At 41.5% G+C, this 21,511-nt stretch overlaps 1 protein-coding gene across 1 annotated transcript; it reads left to right on the top strand.

The window, feature by feature from the left end:
* The first annotated feature begins 85 nt into the window (after positions 1-85).
* RRAGC (Ras related GTP binding C) lies at positions 86-16,104 on the top strand. Its single transcript, XM_059138023.1, has 7 exons — positions 86-413; positions 2,159-2,362; positions 3,329-3,528; positions 6,040-6,154; positions 7,167-7,309; positions 9,842-9,990; positions 14,554-16,104. Exons 1-7 carry the CDS (start codon positions 177-179, stop codon positions 14,703-14,705), a joined length of 1,200 nt encoding a protein of 399 aa, XP_058994006.1. The 5' UTR covers positions 86-176; the 3' UTR covers positions 14,706-16,104.
* The last annotated feature ends 5,407 nt before the right edge of the window (positions 16,105-21,511 follow it).

The following is a 21,511-nucleotide window of genomic DNA, read 5'->3' as shown; positions in this document are numbered from 1 at the left end:
GGCCAATGAGAGGCTGGGTCTCGGCGCGGAGCCTATGAGAGTCTGGCTCTAGGGGGCGGGCCGCGCGGCGGTGGCGGCTGCCGGGGGCGGCGGCGGCGGCGGCGGACTGGGGAGGCGGCGGCCTGGCTTGGCCTGGCCTGGCCTGTCAGGGCGCGGGCGGCGGCGGCTCCAGCACCATGTCCCTGCAGTACGGGGCGGAGGAGACGCCCCTGGCCGGCAGTTACGGCGCGGCGGATTCCTTTCCGAAGGACTTCGGCTACGGCGTGGAGGAGGAGGAAGAGGAGGCGGCAGCAGCGGGCGGCGGGGTTGGGGCGGGGGCCGGCGGAGGCTGTGGCCCTGGGGGCGCTGACAGCTCCAAGCCGAGGATTCTGCTCATGGGGCTCCGGCGCAGCGGCAAGTCCTCCATCCAGAAGGTGAGTGCGACCGCGCCGGATCCCCCGGCGCCTCCTCCCCCTCCTAGGGGCTTGGGTGGCCGCCGGGCGCGTTGAGGCGGGGGGCCAGAGGAGGGCGACGGCCGGGGCTGGCTGTCCCGGCTGTCCCACCGCGCTTTTTCTGTCCTCTGGGGAGTGAGGCCAGAGGCGTGGCCCGGGGGAGGACCCCGACTCGGAGTCCACGCCCAAGTCAGCCGAGGCCAGGTGGGTCCCCGAAGGCAAGACTGGCTGGAGGGAGGCAGGTGCTGGTGGCACCGCCCGGGACCTCCGCCCCCTGGGACCCAGCCCCAGACTCCTTTCCGAAACTGAGACGTACTCTGTAGTTCCAACTTGGAGAACTTGTCCGACTCCCTCCCCTGCCCCGATTTTGTGTATTCCTCTCACTTCAGGTGACCTGAGTTTGCGGGGCTTCCCAGGTGAGTCCCAGGGAGCAGCATCAGGAAGAGCTGTGACTAAGTCGCTGGCCGTTTTAATGCTTCCTACTACGAAGGAGAATTTAACATCGCTGGGGATTGGGGAGCTGTTACTCCACCAGTTTTAGTATTTGGGGCCGGGCGAGTGTAATTGCTGGTTATAGTCCCTCCTGTTATGTGTGCAGATGCAAAAATTTTCTGAGACCTCGAGAATATTTGCAGATCTTTGTCAGGCCATTTGCTTTCACTTCGGGTCTGTCAGGAACGAAGGGAGGGCTAGACCTTTTTTAGTAAGGGGGAAACCGAGGCAAGGTTGGCGTCCTCCATTAGCCACCCACCTCACACACAAGTGAGCTGGTAATAAGACGCCAGATACCTGGTCTGTTGCCCTTTCCATTCCGTTGCAGAGGTCTATCTAAAATAAATCTGTGTGATATTTTGTAAACATGATGGTTTTGAAAAGTAGCCTTCTAATGAAGTTAACTGGATTACTGTGTTTTATTAACTTCTGAATTTACTGGATTGCTGTTTTTTTTTTTCTTTTTTCTCACCTCTACAGCAAATTTTGAGTAAATTCATGGTAGGGTTTTAGCAAACTGAATTTAATTCTTCTCGCTTGTTACTCATTGACTAAACTTTGGTAGTAACTACCCAGTTTCCTTTTCTAGAAAGTAAGAGTGAGAGACAAATTAGCTTTATGTTAGAGTTGTATGGATTGTGATTATCCTGATTCTTAACTGTTACTTTTACCATTTCTTTTCTCATGGGAGCAGTCATTTCCCTGTCAACTCCTCTCCTGACTCCCCCACCCCCCAATCATTTTCTACTTGGTATCACTGTCTTTTATTTCTTCCACAAGACTGCAAATTCAGTGAAGGCAGAGTCTAGGCAGTTACCTTTGTAATTCTCAGAGCCTGATAGAGGCATTTCGGTAAGTTTTCAGTGAACAAAAATTCTAAAACTTTAGCTCTAAGCTTTTACGATATTAAAGTAGGTTTTGGGAGAATTAATACAGTTTAGCAGAAAATAAAATGAATTGACAATGAAAGACAGTGCTGCTACTAGGATTTACTATGTGCAGAGAAAATAGCAGAAAAGTTTCAGCTCCAGAATAGGTTTGTGGAAAGTAATTTGGTGCCTTCTCATTTCTCAGAAGTAAAAGGATAGTGAATACTGATGATACACCATTCACTTTTTATCTCTTTTAAAATTCTTGCTATAGGATCATATCCTTTATATGTTAATTCAGGGTCGAATTTTGAACTTTAAGTACAAAGTTGAATAGTCATAAAATTATCTTCTTTGTTTTAACAGGTGGTGTTTCATAAAATGTCACCCAACGAGACTCTCTTTTTGGAAAGTACCAACAAGATTTATAAAGATGACATTTCCAATAGCTCCTTTGTGAATTTCCAGATATGGGATTTTCCTGGACAAATGGACTTTTTTGACCCAACTTTTGACTACGAGATGATCTTCAGAGGAACAGGAGCATTGATATATGTCATTGATGCACAGGTAGTAAGAATAATGTTTATTTCTTTTTCTCTGCTGTCAAAAGATGTAGACACAAAGGAAAGGTGTTTTCTTTATCATGTGCTTCTTGCAGCTTATTTCTTTGCTGGTAGGTTTCCTAGCAGTATGGGAGATGGAGCTTCAGAGGTGTGCAGGCATGCCGTTGTGCGGTGCAGAATATGAGATGATTAGGAGATAGTGGCTTTTTTTCTTTTGAGTTCTAGTTAATGAGCAGTTTTCCACTTTTGTTTGTTAATAGTGGATATTGCCATACTTCATTAACTATTACAATAGTGATGTCACTCACTGGAAAGATCCTTTCAGTGCCCATAATCTAATGAGGAATAGGAGAACTGAGTCAGTAAACATTAAAGTGAATAGTTTTCTTGGTTGTCCAAATTGAGTTTGACTCAACAAGTGTTTATTGAGGGCCTAGCTTGTGACAAGCCCTGAGATGAATGGTACATGTCCTTGACCTTAAGAAGCTTAAGCATTGGTAAAGAGTGCTTTCTGATTGGGAGGCTTGTAATGGAGGCTTTCACATACATGATCCAATTTAATTTATTCTTTACAATACTGTGAGGTAGGTATGGTAATTCCAATTTGATGGATGAGTAAACTGAGATCACAAGTTTAAGCAACCTGCTTAAAGTCACACATCTAATAAATGGCAGAGCTGGGATTACTTTTAAAAAATTCTATTGGGAAGAAGTATCCATTTCCTTTTTCCTTTTCTTATATTAGCAATATAAAAATTATAAGCATTAACTTGGTAAATGAATTTTTTTATCTGGAGAGATTAAAGATTTAGAGAGATGAGGTTAATGTATTTGAATGTTTGGAGTATTTGTGAATAATTAGTGTAATATATTTTCTGTGGTTGGGGAAAGAGGTGGTTTGAGGCTTTCTTAATTCGTTACTGACTTTTACCAGATTTCTTTTTAAAAAATATTTTGTTCTGACTTACAGGATGACTACATGGAGGCTTTAACAAGACTTCACATTACTGTTTCTAAAGCCTACAAAGTTAACCCAGACATGAATTTTGAGGTTTTTATTCACAAAGTTGATGGTCTGTCTGATGATCACAAAATAGAAACACAGAGGGACATTCATCAAAGGGCCAATGATGACCTTGCAGATGCTGGGCTAGAAAAACTCCACCTTAGGTAACAACATGTGTGTTTGATATGAGAGCCCTGAAAAATGTTTAAATGTATTCCCATCTCTGTCATTACAAACACGTGGCTTTCTGTTACTGGTATGCCCTTCCCAAATCTGTAATATTCTTGATCTCTTTGTTGAATTCAGTTTTGGGAGCCTGATGGTATTTGAGAAGTTACTTTCCTGGAGATTGAAGTCATGTGAAGGGTTTTCATTGGTGCTTTTAAAAATTCATCTCAGGAGACTGGAATCAGCCTCTTTCCTCATGGCATAAATCTATTTTGGGACTCCCTTCTCTTGATTTCATCATTTATTTATTTTCATTTTGCTTCAGTTCAAGGACTCTGTCACAGTTGTTGTAGAACTCTAGCTGGAGTCTTCACAGTATTTTTTTTTTCAGTAGGAAGAGCATGTTAAAGAGGCACATGTTCGAGTCTGGACTTTGATGTACCTTGTGTATGTTTTTAAAAACAGTTTATGCTTTTATAATTTCTGAAGTTTGAGTTAGGTGAATTTGTTCTATAAATCTGTTTAGGGTTCCTGTTAGGTTTAAAGAACTGCGGATTCATAACTAAATACTATGAAGAAAGTATCATTAAAGAACAAGTACTAGATAGGATTGATGATTTATGTGCTTGTGTTCTGGAAGTGTGTGAGGAATATTTTCTATGTTTTGTATTTTTTTGGTGGTATAGGTAGATATGAGTAATAAAAAGTACCCAAGAAAATGTTCTCTTGATATAACCAGCTTAAAGGGGAAGCAGGGGAGAGACACACATGTAGCTATTTCCTTATCCCTGGTCTGTTACACTGACTTCCTTAAAAGCTCAAGCCACCCCACATCCCTACCCCTAATATTCCCTAGGGCCTCAGGTGCCAGGGACTTTCAGTTATTCTGGGAAGTCATGTAGAAAAAGTGTCATTAATCTGTAGTTTGGATTGAAATTTTAAAATCTTTATCAGTAATTCATGCTTTAAAAAAAATTTAGCAATATTTGTAAGAGAAAGTGAAAGTGCCTCCCTGTGAAATTCCTCAGTCTCACTTTTTGGGAATCTACACTTAACAATGGATTTTAGGCCATGATTGTCCTGTGTTCCCTAAGGCATATGGGAATTCTCCTAATCCCCTTCCTTGTTCCTTTTTGGGGCGTCCCACTGCAGAGGTACATGCCATCCCTTTTTCTAGTTTCTTATAGGACTCTAGGCCTTGTTAACCTCTGAAGAATCTTTGCATCGAGCTTTTATTAATTACTAGCATGCCTGTGGATTAGGCTCTGTTGGATTTCTGGTTCCCAGAAATCCTGTTTACTAAAATGCCCTTTGTCTTGTAGGGTTCTCCATGTCCCCATCTACTTCCAAGCTTCAGAGTGTCTGAAGGACCTTCCCACATTGCTAACCTTTTTGCCTAAAGGAAACAATAAAATACTCCGTTGTTCCTAGTGCTTGTCCCTGATGCCTTTAGGAGAGGGGTCTTCTTGGCCTCACTTGTTTTGTTGCTCGAACATCTAGAGTCAAGCCGCATCTTGTATAGGGTTAGGTTCCTAGGTCTGCGTCCTGAGAGTGTTTTTAAATTGCCTGCCAAGTGTCATAGCTACAGATCTGTGTTTCTGACTTTGTAATACGTACTTACAAATAAATAAGTAGAACAACTACATGATGAGGAGTATACTCTCTGAGCTAAAAATAGCATGTAAAATTGTATTAAAATGTGAAAGGTCTCTCTTTTTCGTATGTGTTTTGTTAAATCTATGGCTGTTGCTTCTCCACTCTATGTCCTTTTAGGCAGATTCCTGTTCCATTCCTATGCTTAATAGGGCCCCGGCTCCTGTTCTTCTAATTATGTCATTTGCATAAATTCTGAGCATCAGCTGTGTTCATTTGTTTATTGAACAAATATTTATGAGCACTGTTCAGGTCAGTGGGGTTGTAGCTATGAGCAAGACCACCGAAGTCTCTGTCCTCATGGATTTTACATTCTGATGAATGAGACAGCTCAAAAGCACTTACAAATAAACATATAGTGTAATTTTAGGTACTTATCAGTGTTATGAGGAGAAATTAGGGAAAAGGGCTGCTGTTTTAGGTAGGAAGGTCAAGAAAGAGCTTTCTGAAGAGATGGCATTTTCGTAGAAACCTGAATTACATTCTTACTGAATATGTGTCACCCCTCTTTATGCTCCCTCTTGGTCTTTGTCAGTTATGGGCTTAAGAAACCAGGTTGTTTGGATCAGGTTGCAAAGACTTAGGTGAATATTCAGGTTCCTGCATCTGAAAATGCTTTCCTGGGTACTAGGAAATTGCCCTGTTTTGTAAATGCTGTAAAGAGATGGATGGTTACAAGCCAGGTTGGGGAGCTGCATTTGTTTTCTTGAACAGTGGGGATGACAGGCGAGGTAAAAAGGCTTTATTTGAACTTAGTGAAATCAAATGTTAAGCAACATAAAATTTTATATTGTATAATTGTCACTGAACTTAAGATATGTTTCAAATTAATCAAATTGTGTTGTGTTTTTCAGCTTTTATTTGACTAGTATCTATGACCATTCAATATTTGAAGCCTTTAGTAAGGTGGTACAGAAACTCATCCCACAACTGCCGACCTTGGAAAACCTATTAAATATCTTTATATCAGTAAGTGAGCTAATTCACTGTAGTTTCTGATTCCATTTTCTTGAATATATTTGTGTTATCAAATTCTCCAAAAAAATGTCTTGCCTTAGTCTGAATCAGGCCGAAAGGCTAATGATGCACTTAACACGTAAAATAAATCATAAGAATACTTTAAAAATGGCCTGAGTTATTTTCTGAGTTCTTTCCTTAGTGCTCACCCTTCTGATCTTAAAATGAAGTGAAAAATTTCTTCGTACTTTCTTAATTAATAAAAACCTCCATGATAAAAAGGAAAAATCTTCATGACATCTGTTTCCTGAATGGAGAATAGTAACTGGAAAAATCTGGGTTTTGGGAATTTGACTCCTGCTTAATCTCTGCTTTATAGGAGGTCACATTGAAAAATTGATCTTTTCCTTTCCTTGCTAACTATAATCTTAGTATCATATTTCACTTTTCTTATTTTGAGGATTCAGCTTAATAAAAGAGGATATTCCTTCAATAAATATAACATTCAACTATTATATTTTCTAGACATTACTTTCAAGAGCTCAGGGTGTAGGGGTCCCCATTTCTTTTGGGCTTTTGGGTTATGCTAGATGTTGACATCAAACTAATTCTTTTATGTTTTGCTAGTTGCCACAGAATGCCTTTCTGGTGGCAAGGTCATTTAAATCAGAGGTTGATTATTGTGACAAGGATTATTGAAAATGTAGCATGGCTTGATTTTTGGAGGAATTTTTTTGTTGTTGTTAACTTTTCTGATGGTGTCTTACCAAGTAATTCATTTAATTTGAGGAGGAAGAAAAATCAAATTTAATGCAATTAAGTCAATCAGTAAATCAGAGCAGACACATGATTCCACTTTTATTCTTTGGATAACAGAAGTGTCTCTCAACCACATACTGTTTAATTCTTTGGTACTGAGTTATACAATTAAATTGTCTTTGTGTATTAATCCATAATTTCAGGATCTTAAATTACAAATTTTGATTCTTGAAACTGAATACTTCTCCAATTTTGTTTTTCCTAGAATTCAGGTATTGAAAAAGCTTTCCTCTTCGACGTTGTCAGCAAAATCTACATTGCAACAGACAGTTCTCCTGTGGATATGCAATCTTATGAACTTTGTTGTGACATGATTGATGTCGTAATTGATGTGTCTTGTATATATGGGTAAGTTATGTATATGTGTGTGTGTGTGTATTTGCAAGATATCAGACATATTGAAGACTACCAGTTCAGTTTGTCAGAGGGATTAATTTTTGAGGCCTCTAGCAGGTACTGTAGAGAGTGGAATTGTTCTGACCATAGTGCTTCCACTTGGAGCTTGATTTCCCTGTAGATGGACTGCTAGGTTATACTGCTTCAGAGGATGGGTAAGAGCAGTCGGAAAACTGCTAGTGCCAGATTTAATTATCACTGAAAGTTTCTCCTACCATTATTTGGGGGGCTTGCACTATGTCTTTTCCCTTAGGGACTCTGCTAGATCAAAAAAGTAGATTAATGTATTTTGAATAACAGAGTAAGTACTGGTTCCTAATTTAACTTCAGGCTTTATGGAAATGAGGGATCCTAATCTTTCAGAGAGCCAAGAGACAAGGAAATCGGAATTTTGGGTGTCAGAAGGACTTAAACATAGAAAAATTTGACCCATACGTGAGTTTCCAAAATAAATTTCTAAAATGTAAACTCTTTCTTTATGTAAATTCACCAAGCTTCATACAGAGATTTATAAATGCCAGCAAAGGTGTGATTTTGTGGAATAGTCCAGAGGACAAATGAAAACTTTGGAGAATTACTGGTATTTCAAAAGCCAACAACCTCTGTTGCTTCTAATAGCCCTAATCCCCCCAGTGTGTTAACATCAGCACTCCCAAGGCACTTTCTGATGCTCTAACATGACCTTTGCTTTCTGTGTCCTTTATCTGTTCCCTTTTCCACCTGGTCTGAACTCTTCTTTCATCTCTCTGTTCTTGCCCTTCACCTTGGTCTCTCAGCCTGATATGATGGTGTCTTTCTCCAGCTGACTCAGTAGGAGAATGCATTTCTCTCACATGTTCTTTACCTGCCTGTTTCTGTCTTCTATTTGGTTCTCACTTTTGTGGTTACATGCTCTCCTTTGCTCTTTTTCCATAATGAAAATGTTAATTTTTTTTTTTGTTATATTACTCAGTACAGCTTCATGTTCCCATTCCTCATTTTAAAAATGGATGAATAGAACACTTGTTTTTTTTTTAAAAGAAATCAAAATTTCATAACTGCTTTTTTATAATTTAAAAATCAAAATTAGCTGCAAAATTTTTTTCAGTGTAAGGTACATTGTATAATACATTTTGTGTTATATGCTACATTATAAAAGAGAAGAAAAAGTATCCATTATCTCATTCGTAACACAGTCCGTGCTGGCAGTATGGCGTATTTTATTATATTTGCTTCTTACTCAGCTCTTGATTTACATCTTTTGAAGGAGAACTACCTATAATTCTGACAATTCTAGTAAAAACAATAGCTTTCAGACCCTGAAGGCTCACTTTGTAAGCATCAGGATTCCACAATATCTTTGATAGACTGTATTAATTTTAGTTTATATACTTAACTCCTTTTTCACTAATGGCATTTTTCTTACATTAGGTCCTTTTTTATTTGTATACTCTGTCAGTACAGATTAAGGTGAGGGAAGGTTTGAAACCTGTGTTCCCTGTATCCTGGGTAAACAAGATGAAGGCGTGCATGTATAGAATACTGCATCCTCGTCTGGGAACCCTATTTCTTTCTTTTTTTGTTTTTTAAAAGTAGGCTTCACTGTAGAGCCCAATGTTGGCCTTGAACTCATGATTCTGAGATCAAGCCCTGAGCTTAGATCAAGCATCACACTCCTAACCAACTGAGTTCCAGGCACCCCGGGAACCTTCTTTCTTTTTTTTTTTTTTTTTTAAAGATTTTATTTATTTATTTGAGAGGAGACAGGAGCATGTGCGAGGAGAAGGTCAGAGAGAGAAGCAGACTCCCCATGGAGCTGGGAGCCTGATGCAGGACTCGATGCCGGGACTCCGGGATCACGACCTGAGCGGAAGGCAGTCGTCCAACCAACTGAGCCACCCAGGCATCCCTGGGAACCTTATTTCTTAAATGAGAACTTCTGTTGCCATATATTTAAGCCAGTATTTTTTCTGTCCCCCCACTTAAAGATTATTTATTTATTTATTTGACAGACAGAGATCACAAGTAGGCAGAGAGGGCAGGGGGCAAGCAGGCTCCCTGCTGAGCCGAGAGCCCAAAGTGGGACTTGATTCCAGGACCCTGAGATCATGACCTGAGCTGAAGGCAGAGGTTTTAACCCACTGAGCCATCCAGGTGCCCCCAGTATTTTTTTTTTTTTTTTTTTTTTAAGATTTTATTTATTTATTTGTCAGGGACAGAGGGAGAGAGAGTGAGCGAGCACAGACAGACAGAGAGGCAGGCAGAGGCAGAGGGAGAAGCAGGCTCCCTGCCGAGCAAGGAGCCCGATGTGGGGCTCAATCCCAGGATTGATCATGACCTGAGCCGAAGGCAGCTGCTTAACCAACTGAGCCACCCAGGCGTCCCCCCATTATTTTTTCTTAAAGACACTTTGGAAACTGAGTGGAAAGAGTTGTCATTGTGCAAATTAAATGTGACAGAATACCTCATTGGGAAACCTGTAATGAATACTTTCTTTTAAAACAGGTTAAAGGAAGATGGAAGTGGAAGTGCTTACGACAAAGAATCTATGGCAATTATCAAGCTGAATAATACGACTGTCCTTTATTTAAAGGAAGTGACTAAATTTTTGGCACTGGTCTGCATTCTTAGGGAAGAAAGTTTTGAACGAAAAGGTAATGGCATTTTAAAAGGCTGTTTTTATATTAAATTCTTTGTAAAAATGTATTAGGTTCTTGAAAATCACATAAACTAATATTGCAGTGTTAAATACTTATCAGCTCAAACTGCTCTTGTCCCTTCCTTTCCATATATAGTCCACACTTTGTCCTTCTTTTGATCTTTTATGTTAAGGTAGGTATTTAATTCCAAACTTTCTTATTTTGAGTCTTTTAATACATGTCTAAACGCCTGCGGTTGGGCTTCTACCCACACCTGCTTACAGAGACGATTCTTGGGCATGTTACCAGCTCACGTTCTTGCTACATGCAGCGGCCTTTCCGCATTCTGTAGCCTCTTCAGCCTTCCCCAGCATGTGACCCGGCCAGTCTCTCTTTGCTTGATGTTTCCTTCTCCCTTTGCTTCCCTAAAGCTGAGCTCTCCAAGTTATTTCATGTATTTGTTTCTCTGATCTCTTCGGTTTCTTTTGTTTTTCTCAGTTCTGAGTGTTTTTCAGAGCCACGTCTTTATGCTTGCTTCTTCACTTACTCTCCTGCTCAGCTCTTCCAAGCCATGGTCACTTAATATTCTCTCTGTGGTTGATTGAAAAATTGACCTCCCCAGTTGTGACTTGGGCCCATATTCCAGTCCCATGTTTGGAGCTGTTAGTAAGACATTTTCTCTTAAATATTTGATTATCATCATGTACGTGGTGTCAGAACTGACGACTGTTCCCCCTCTGTTTCCTGATCCTCTTGGCTACCCTGGTGGTGTTACCTGTTACAACATCGCCTGGCGTCCAAGCTTGGGTACCTTGTAGTCAGGTGATTGTGGTGGCACTGTAAAGGGGCCGTTGCAGGTCATTTCCAGAAGGCATTCTGTGTTCCCCTTTTCCCATTCTTTTCCTATATTGTTTACGTTGATGCTTCACCAAATCTTCTTTCGTGGCTTTCCTTTCCGTTCCCACTATCAGTCCAGGCCCTCATCCCTGCAGGCCCATGGTTGGGCACTAATGTCCTGCTTGAGGTGACGCTCTCAGCACATGTTTTGAGGGGCTACTGTATGTATTGTCTTTTATTAGCTTTCAGAAAGTTGCTTTCATCATATTATTTAAATACTCAGGAATCTCACACAGCTCTCTGTTGTTCAGTGCTACAAGTGCCTGCTCTGCGGTCTGCTTTTTTAAATTTAATGTTGTACGGTTTAATATTTTACTAATGTTAATATTAATGAACTATATCCAGTACACAAAATTTTTGGATAAACAAGGATGTGCGTATTCGCCTTTGAGCTTCAGAACTAAAACACGGCAGAGACATGGTTGTCATTCATGTATGTGTCGCACTGGAAGTCTTTTTTGGTGCTGTGTTGAATGTAGTATCTAATTTTCCCATGTATGATGTATTTTACTTCATATCTTCCTTAACCAATATAGAGTTTTGTATTGTGTATCTCTGTGTAAACGCTGTAAAAATGTAAGCAGTCTTCTGCAACTCGCTTTCCTCACTTAAGGTCTTTTTTTAAGATTTATTTGTGTTGTTAACATGTAGCTTTAGTTCGTTCATTTTAATTCTACACCATATTATGTGGATCGAATATACCACAATTTATTTTCTTTCTGCTGGACATTTAGGTTATTTTTAAAATCACAGAGAGCTTTGCAGCAAATACTCAGATGCAGCAAATGAACATGTTTGCCTTCGCACATGTGCAGAGTTTCTCTTAGAATATGTTTAGTAGTGGAATTTATAGAGATGTGTTCATACATCTTCAGCCTTATTAAACATTGCTCTCCAATCTGGCTTTCCCATTTTCGGCCCCAGTAGCACTGTGTGGGAGTTCTTGTCACTTCATGTCCTTGATAATGCTTGTCGGTCTGGTAGGTGTAATATGGTATCTCATTTGGTTCTAATTTTTACTTCTTTAATCACTAGTTAGAACAGGCGTTTTCCTTGTGGCAGGTACCTTTTATGCCAGTTCAAGATTGTTCTTTGGTAATTTACCTGTTCATATACTTTTATTCTTTTTGTGCTTCTTAGTTATTTTTCTCCATTCTAGTCTTAAAAGTTAAAAATGGGCACTGGGGTGGCTCAGTCCATTAAACATCTGCCTTTGGCTTGGGTCACGATCTCAGGGTCCTGGGATGGAGCCCCTTGTCGGGCTCTCTGCTCAGCAGGGAGTCTGCTTCTCCCGCTCCCTCTGTGCTCTCTCTCTCACTCTCTTAAAGGTAAATAAATAAAAATCTAAAAATAAAAAAAGTTAAAAACAAAACAGTTTTCGAATATATACAAAGGTAGAGCAACACAGTGAGTGCCCATATAGCCATCGTCCTACATCAGCAGTTCCCAGCATATGGTCAGTCTCGTGTTCTGTTTATCCTACCAGCAAAGTTATTATTTTTTACTGTCAGACATAAAAAAGTAGAGAAGATAACAGAATGAACCCCTTTTATCTCCCAGATTGGATAATTATAAAAATCATAGCCAATCTTTCTTCTTTCTGTACCTCTTTCTCTGCTGGGTTATTCTAAAACAAATCTCTGATGTGATCAAATAATTTTGTCTCTACAGATTTCAGCACGTGTCTCACAAGATAGCATTCTTTCTTAAAACATAACGATGCCAATAATAAACAAAAAAATGAACAATGATTTTGTAATATCGTCAGATCTCTGGCTAGTGTTTGGGTTTCCCTGGTGGTCAGTTTTATTTTACCAATTTCACAGAAGTCATTTTTAATGTAGTTGAACTTACCAAAGGTTTTTTTTTTTAAAAAGATTTTATTTACTTATTTATTTGGCAGAGACAGAGAGCACAAGCAGGGGGAATAGTGAGGGAGAAGGAGAAGCAGGCTGCCTGCTGAGAAGAGAGAGCCCAACATGGGGCTTGATCCCAGAACCCTGGGATCATGACCTGAGCCTAAAGCAGATGCATAACCCACTGAGCCACCCAGGTGCCCCCTTACCAAAACTTTTATAGCTTTTTTTTCTTCCTGAGTCTGAAGGACCTCCGGAATTTGACTCTAATCTCCTTAGTCAGACTTGATTCCCAGTACTTCCCAGCGAGAATTCTCTGCCCCTATCTCCAGTCACTCCAGTTTCTTTCCTGTCTTTACCTGTGCTGTGTTCTCATTGCCAGCTCCCTGCTGTTCATTTTTGTGATATTGTTTGCTTTCCGGCCTAATTAAACCTTGCCTATATCCCCAAAGGCTGCCTTTGCTCTGCACTGGGCTCTCCTTCCTATAGACTTCTGTGACATTTTTATTTATTTTTTTAAATATTTATTTATTTATTTATTTATTTGTCAGAGAGAGAGCAAGCGAGAGCAAGCACAGGCAGACAGAGTGGAAGGCAGAGTCAGAGGGAGAAGCAGGCTCCCTGCGGAGCAAGGAGCCCAATGTGGGACTCGATCCCAGGACACTGGGATCATGACCTGAGCCAAAGGCAGCTGCTTAACCAACTGAGCCACCCAGGCGTCCCTTCTGTGACATTTTTAGTCATTTTGACACCATATTGTTTTGATCTGTTTTTTTTTTGTGTGTGTGTGTGGTTGTCTTCATGTTCTAGTACTCTCAAGGGCATTTATGCTTCTCTTTCTGATCTGCCATTCTTCTAATTGGTGTCTGTTCTTAAGGCAGACCTCGTGGTCCAGAATGGCTTCGTGTTCCAGACAGTAAGGAGGAGCAAGGCTGGGGAAAGAATACATCCTTTTGCTTTTAAGGAAATTTCGCAGAGGTCCCACGTGCTTCCACCTATCCCAGTGGCCAGAATTGGTCCTGTAGCTGTACATAGTTACAAGGAAGGTTGGGAAGTACAATGTTTTAGCTGAGTATCATTGCGCTCATCAGAAATTGGGTTTCCGGGATGCCTGGGTGGCTCAGTGGTTAAGTCTCTGCCTTCCCTTCCTCTTTCTCTCTGCCTGCCTCTCTGCCTACTTGTGATCTCTCTCTCTCTCTCTGTCCAGTAAATAAATAAAATATTAAAAAAAAAAAAAAAGAAATTGGGTTTCCATTACTACAGAAGAAGGGAGAAAAGTAGATTTTTGGTTGGCAACTGGCTATTTCTATAACAAAACAGAACTGTTTGACCAAAATCTTATTTGGAAGCCAGTTCATGAAACATCGAAGGAGCTGCATTGCCTGGAGAGAGCAGGTGTAGGCTGCCTGAGGCTCTTGCTGGTGGGCCTCTCTGCTACCTCCAGACTCCCCTGGGCGGGGTGCCAAACTCCTGCTCCTGCTGTTCCTTCAGCTCTTCACGGGCTGCCCGAAAGACTTACGAAAGGAAAAAGCTTGGTAATTTGAAAAGTATTTTACTTTCCCTTCAGATTTTATTGTAGATTTTCTTGGCAAATTTACCTCCCTGATGGATTTATTTATTTACTCAGCTCATTCCCAGGCCCCAGTGGTAACCAGTGTTAACAGTTGGGGGTATATGCTTTATCATGTTTCTAGCAGAGAAAATTCCTCAGTTGGATGTTTGTTTTTTAATACATAACCAATTTTCTTCTGTCACCAAATATTTCCTAGTAGATAATTTCACAGTTGACATTCAAGGGGTCTGATCTTCTTTTTGTCTCTTGCAGGTTTAATAGACTACAACTTCCACTGTTTCCGGAAAGCTATTCATGAGGTTTTTGAGGTGGGTGTGACTTCTCACAGGAGCTGTGGTCACCAGACCAGCGCCCCCAGCCTGAAAGCGCTGACACACAATGGCACGCCGCGGAATGCCATCTAGCCTGAATTCCAGCTGTCGGGGCTCTGTGCCAGCTTACTCTTCACTCCAGGGTCAGATGCCACGTGCTACAGGACAGGGGAGCTGCCGCTTGTGGGAATCCTGGTGCCTGTCCCACTAGAGACAAGGGGGAGAGTTTCTCGTTTGGATGAAAACCCCTTCAACCAGTGGTGTGCAACTGAAGCTACTATTTCTTTTTTTTTTAAATGGCAAAAAAAAAAAAAAAAAAAAGAATTCTAGAGACCACAGAACTCAGTGTGTCTTTCTCCTCTTTGGGGTCCTATTTTAAGTAGTTGGGATATTTTGGACCTGGAGATAACACCACTTACCCATCCTTACCAGAGAATGTTGCTGTCAATTACCAGTTGGAAATAATAGAAAGAACTGAATTTTTATATGCTTCATTTAGGTTTTCATTTGAGTAGTCTCTCAAAATCCTGCCTTGCTTAAGTTCTAACACTGCCTCTCAGATTTCAGTTTTGGACATTGCACACCCTAAGACGTTTTAAATGCATTTGCTTGCTAACTCAGAAGACACATGGTCTGACCGCAGCAAAGGACATTCCTGTATTTGTTACTGAAGAAACGAGAAAGTTTTATGCTGCATCAGGTCGAGAGCAAGGCTCATCAGTGGCTGCTGCGTTAACTCTCTCGGAAGTGTTGAAGAAACTTTTTAAAACAGAAGAAAATGTTTGTACCTTGTTTTGGGTACCAGATATCTGGGTTCTTTCTCCTCCATTAGATAAGTGATCATGATCAGTGTAATGAAGGGAATTTAAAAAATTTGTTTTCCCCACAATCTTCTCCTCTTAGGGGAGAAACTCATTATGTCATTGAAATATTTAGCTCACTTTTCTTTAGACGTGGTACCAGCCACTATGTACCTTTTATTCTAAGCTATCTAGATTCTTTACAGATTGCTGTTTCGTTGGCCATGAATGACCCTAAGGCACTGGTGGGCTGTCCACTGGGAGTTGGAGAGAGCACATGGCACCACAGCATGTGACATTAAATAGACTTTGTCTCCAGTATTCTGACACCGAGTGTCAACTGTGGTACTTTCTTCACCTAGGATATTAATTCATAATTGTTTCTTTTTGTTGATGGTTGATACCCTATCCATTGATTTAAAGTGACCCATTATTTTTACTCGACATGCCCAGTAGTCCTATGTTCCAAAGCCACTGGACCACTTGAGTACATAAGTGCCACTGTTTAATGAAATATGTATATTCAGGTCTGTAAACCTAACAGTGTGACTTGGAGTGCTTCCTGCAGATGATTCTGACTGTTGAGTATTTACATGGACCATGGTGATATCCAAAAGAAAATGCTTTTATATTTATAGATTATTTCACTGAACTATATAAAATGGGTATCAATAAATGTATTTACTCCAAAATCAGTTTTTTATTTGCCTCCAGTATGAGGAGGGTGGGGTGTTGGGACGTTGGGTTGTCTCGCTTTATCATTCTATCCATTTCTTTTGCTGCTTCATATGGTTAACATGTTATATGTGTTAGGACTTCAAGCTCTGTCTCGGTGCAGAATTTCATGCCCCCTGTCCAGACATCTCTCCTGGCCCATTTCTGCTTAGGGTAGGTGGTCCAGGCCTAGGTGAAAATGGTTTTTTGGTTGCGGTGTTTCATACCAACAGATCTGTCTCATGGTGAGGAATATGCAGGGCCTGGTGTAACTGATGTGTTATAGCCAAGCAAGGAAGGGGTAAGGAGATGAATTAAGTAGGACACCATGTTAAGATTTCTACCAGTGCCAGCCTGTTTGTTCTTCCAGTTCCTGGGATAATGATTATTGACCCTTAAATGTCAGTTATGTGGGAACTAAATTGATTGGGGTAAAGTATGCATTAGTTCATAGAAGGGAGGGAAGGTATTTAGAGGTTGAAAGATCTTACAATTTTTTTCATCATCGGATTACTTTAGAATTCAATTTTAAAACTTTGAAATGGAAATCACAGAAGCAGATTAAAAGATAGAACCTCTTAAAATACTATCTAATCCCATATCCTTTTCCAAATTTAGGGAAGCTGAAGTCTGGAGGAGTAGAGAAGCTTGTCTAGAGTTACAGATAGGATGACCATATAAATTCACCAGGATACCGTTGAGAGTGGAAGGGATGCCATTCATAGTGATGCCAGAACGACCGGTGAGCCGGTAAATGCTGTCCTGGTAAATCAATGTTGGCCAACCTAGTCCTGGACGTAGCTTGTGCCGGGTGGGGCCTGTGCGCTGGCTGTGGCTGCCCAGTAAGGCCTGCCTGTATCTTCAGTCTCACGCTGCTGTTGTTTCAATGGAGATAATGTCCCAAGATGAATATAACCATGGCACATGGGTGCCCAAGAATTCTTTCTTTCCCCTATTGCTGTGGACAATTATAAATTCAGGGGGTGATGTAGGAGAAAACTTGAAAAGTGGTGAAGTACAGCAAGTGAATGAGGGAAGCAACTTGGGATTAACGGAAATGGAAGAATCCTATAAAACTATTAAGGGGGTTTGCCTGTTCATTGGTTCCAGGCTACCTTGGAGAGCACTGCGCCAGACGGTTAAATAAAACCTTTATAATCTGCTGCCATGAGCAATTACAGCCGTTTCACTTCCTCTCCCATTCACTCATACCAGTCTCAACACAGACACACATATATACACACAAACACACTCACAGTGAAGTCCCAATATAGAATGCCGAAGGTATTTGTGAGTTAATTTCACCTCTACATTTTGAGCTCTGTGCTTTTACAGAGAAATGATTTTAAAGATAAAATTAAGATAGTTACAAGCTTTGTTGTTGGGGAAAGCAATGTGTGTGGATTTGGCCTGTTTTGGTTTGCAAATGCCGAAAGCTTTTCTGATTATATCCAAAAGAGATTATTAGTGAATATTGTTACTATTTTCCATCTAAGCTAATAAAGTAACACTCCCCTTTTCCCCCTAGAGGCCCTGAAGGAACATAATCTTTAAAGGGAATGTGGGTGGCAGTTTGGCGTGGCTGGAGTGTGTTTCCATTAACAGCATTTTCTCTGAACTGCTCCTGCAAAGCTGGGGAGCCTGTGGATCTAAGAGCAGCCAGAAGAGATGTGAATTGGTAGCAGCTACTAGCATTATTTTAGGTGGTTTATATTATTACCTCACATAATCTTAACAGTACCTTATGTTGTAGGGATTATATTCCTATTCTGAGGATGGGAAAACCGAGGCATAGAGATTCAATTGTGAATGGTGGAGTTAAAACTGGAAACTATGCAGCTTGATTCTAGAATTTGTATCTTTTTTTTTTTTTTTTTGGTTAAGATTTTATTTATTTGACAGATGACCAGTAGGCAGAGAGGCAGGCAGAGAGAGAGAGAGAGGGAGAGAGAGAGAGAGAGAAGCAGGCTCTCTGCTGAGCGGGGAGCCCGATGCAGGGTTCGATCCCAGGACCCTGAGATCATGACCTGAGCCAAAGGCAGAGTCTTAACCCACTGAGCCACCCAGGTGCCCCTAGAACTTGTATCCTTAAACCACCACTTGACCTTGCTTCCCTAAGTAGGGAGGAGGGGTTTGCTTATGAGATGTTTTGTAGAAAAAATTCCATAGTCAAATTTTAGAAATTGCCTTCTGTAGTCTCTTGGAAATTTACTGTTTTCAGTCCAGTATTAAAGGTTCTGAGAAGACCGCAGTAGAGAAGCCGTTCTGCCTTGGTTTGTATCCTATGTTCAGTGTCAGTGTGACACTAAGAAATGCCTATTCCAGCCGTGTATAAACACACCGAAGGACATTTCACTGAAATGTTTTACGTGGTATTGGAACTACGATTCCATCTTCCAAGTGTCTTTTTTTTTTTTTTTTTTTTAAGCTTTATTTATTGGAGACAGAGTGCGTGAACAGGAGGGGCAGAAGGAGAGGAAGAAAGAATCTCAAGCAGACTCCCTGCTGAGCTCAGAGGCCACACAGGGCTTGACTCAGGGTTCAATCCCAATATCCAGGGCTCCATCCCAGGACCCTGAGATCAGGACCTGAGCTGAAATCCAGCATCAGCGGCTTAACCAACGGAGCTATCCAGGCGCCCACATTTTCTAAGTGTTTCAATTCAACCTTCAGTGACCTGGTTGTGTCACAGAGTAAAGACTGTGTATTTTCACAGTTGAGTCTGGTAGCTTGATCTGTTCTTTCAGCCTGAAATCTGCTTCCTTTGCCCTATAGACATCCTATTCATCCTAAGCTCAGCTTAAATGCCAAATCCTCTCTAAAAGCCCTCCACCCACTCCGGTTTCCCCCATCTACTCCCCTACCTCTGCACCTTGGACCTGGGTGGGTCTGTTCTCTGCTTTATTGGTAACTTGCTCAGCACTTGACCTTGTTGGTAGGGATGGGGGAGGCATATCCTCAGTATCCCACATGTTAAGAAAAACCCGTGCTCATTTAAATTCCCTTTCATGGGTCGCCTGGATGGCTCAGTCAGTTAAGTGCCTGCCTTTGGCTCAGGTCATGATCCCAGGGTCCTGGGATGGAGTCCCGGGGCTCCCTGCCCAGCTGGTAGCCTGCATCTCCCTCTCCCACTTCCCTTGCTTGTGTTCCCTCTCTCGCTGCTGTCTCTCACTCTGTCAAATAAATAAATAAAATCTTTATTAAAAAAATAAATTGCCTTTCGTCTCAGCTTTAATGGGAAGAAGGGGATGCCCTTCTGGTCTGGGCAGCAACCTGCCTAGCCTCTTCACCTGGTTTGACTGTAGTGGCCGATGCCTTGCTGTTTGACCTCTAGGTGGCGGTGTTGTACTGTTTTAACACAGCCTTTAGCTTTCCGGGCGCCGGCATTTTTGGCCTGCTGCTAAAGTTTAAATTGCCTGTTTATCACCCAAGTGTATACCCAACTTAGAGATCCAAAGAACTGCTGAAGTTACTTCCCCTGAAATAATATTCAAGACTGATTGGAGACATTTTAGAAGGGGAGCAGTTTGTGATTTTCACTTTTTGTATCTTATCAGCTTTTTAACAAGGGGTGGCATAGGACAAAGGTCATAACATCATTTGCTTCATGGATTATGGGCTCCAAAGGGGCCTTAAGAAGACAGCTCTATCCACAGTTCTATAACAGACAGGACTACTTGCTCCCTGAGCCATCTGTTGTGGGTGTGTGTGCTCTTAAAGACTCCCATGGAAGGAAAAGCCACATCTTTGAATTAAAATATCTGCTTTCATCAGTTTCCTTTGCCTCAAATGAGGTCTGTTGTAATTATTTCACTCTTGAGAGCTAAAGCTGCAAAGGAAAAGGCTGGGATACATTATCCTTCCACGGGCACTTGCTTTTCTTTCTTCTGGGGCCATAGCAACTCTCCCCAATCCCCAGCTGTGACTCTGTTCTGCAAAGACAGATTTTAATGTAAAAAGAATGAGCTACATCAATGCACCTTCAGAGCTGTTTAAAATATAATTGAGAACACTGCAGAAGGACAGTTATAATGAGGAACTGAGTGGAAGGAAACTAGTTGGTGCCCCCCGGCCCCTGCTTCAAAGCACCTGTTACTCCCAATGTGTTGTGAAAGTGTTACAACTTCCACATGAAGACCCTTACACTGTAAAAAGTGTCTTTTGGGTTAAAGTGATCAAACATCAGAAGGCACTGGGCAGACGATTAATTTGGTGTCAGACAACATAACCTGGAGAACAAAAGCCTGGGCCACGAAAATGGAATATTAATCTCAGACAATGTCTTCTCTCCTTTCCTTCCTTCCTTCTATCCTCTTTTCTCCTTTCCTCTCTTCTCCTTTTATTAACTTTTCTTCCTTCTTTTAAAGAGAGGTGCTGGGTATACTCATTTTGGTAAATGATAAATATTCCTCCTTTCTTTCCATGTTCTCTCTCCCATCTCTATTCAAATAGGCATGTGAACTTTGTGTTGCAGGTAATGGGGCAGCTGAGAACCAAGTGTTAATTTATTTGAACAGACTGGGCCTATCTTATTCTGAAAAAGCAGTGCTGGAACTTTCTGGATGGGGCTTTTTTCTCAGAATATGGCACTGGCTTTGCAGCACTGGAAGTTGAGCTGAGAAGGAAGCTTATAGTCCTACAGGCCATTTCCCTAACACCTGCCTTGACTTGGGAAATGGAATTGTTTGCTGCACTGTAGCTCCTGGTTCGATATCTAAGATATCTTTGGGTTCTTTGGCCTCTGTTTCCTCACTCTATGACCCCTGGGGGCCATCTCCTGATGGAAATGGGATAATTGAGAAAAGCAGGCTATTTAGCAATAAGGAGCTCATTTAGGTGTCAGGGGGCCCAGGATCTCAGGGGCAGTGTTCCTGGGAGCAGGGTGGAGGGGAAGAAAGGTGAGTTGAATGAAGACTGAGCCAGCACACTGAGAGGGCCTGGGCAGAACTTAGGGAAGGCCTTGGTCAATCAGCAGAAGGAGGATGGCTGGAAAAGAAGTCAGAACGATCCTCACAGCAAGAACACTGGGTAGTGGGGCACCTGGGTGGCCCAGTGGGTTAAAGCCTCTGCCTTCGGCTCAAGTCATGATCCCAGGCTCCTGGGATCGAGCCCCGCATTGGGCTCTCTGCTTAGCAGGAAGCCTGCTTCCCCCCATCTCTCTGCCTGCCTCTCTGCCTACCTGTGATCTCTGTCTGTTAAATGCATGGATAAAATCTTAAAAAACAAACAAATACCAGGTAGACTGCACAGTGCGAAATGCTGCCAAGTGACAGGAGGATGAGAATGAAGAAGAGACCTTAATTTTGTGGAGGGGGATTGGTGACTTTGAAAAACCTCTGAAGTGGGGATTTGGGCCACTTTATTCTTCTGTAGGTCCTCGACTAT

The sequence above is a fragment of the Mustela lutreola genome, chromosome 10 (assembly GCF_030435805.1).
Source record: "Mustela lutreola isolate mMusLut2 chromosome 10, mMusLut2.pri, whole genome shotgun sequence".
NCBI classification, from domain to species: Eukaryota; Metazoa; Chordata; class Mammalia; order Carnivora; family Mustelidae; genus Mustela; species Mustela lutreola.
This window is presented reverse-complemented; position numbering and strand designations above follow the sequence as displayed.

Bases quoted from the DNA above. Each gene is read 5' to 3' on its own strand.
- RRAGC (XM_059138023.1), top strand. From the start codon at position 177: ATGTCCCTGCAGTACGGGGCGGAGGAGACGCCCCTGGCCGGCAGTTAC. The intron at 414-2,158 runs GTGAGTGCGACC...TTGTTTTAACAG, and splicing joins GCAAGTCCTCCATCCAGAAG to GTGGTGTTTCATAAAATGTC. The intron at 7,310-9,841 runs GTAAGTTATGTA...CTTTTAAAACAG, and splicing joins GATGTGTCTTGTATATATGG to GTTAAAGGAAGATGGAAGTG.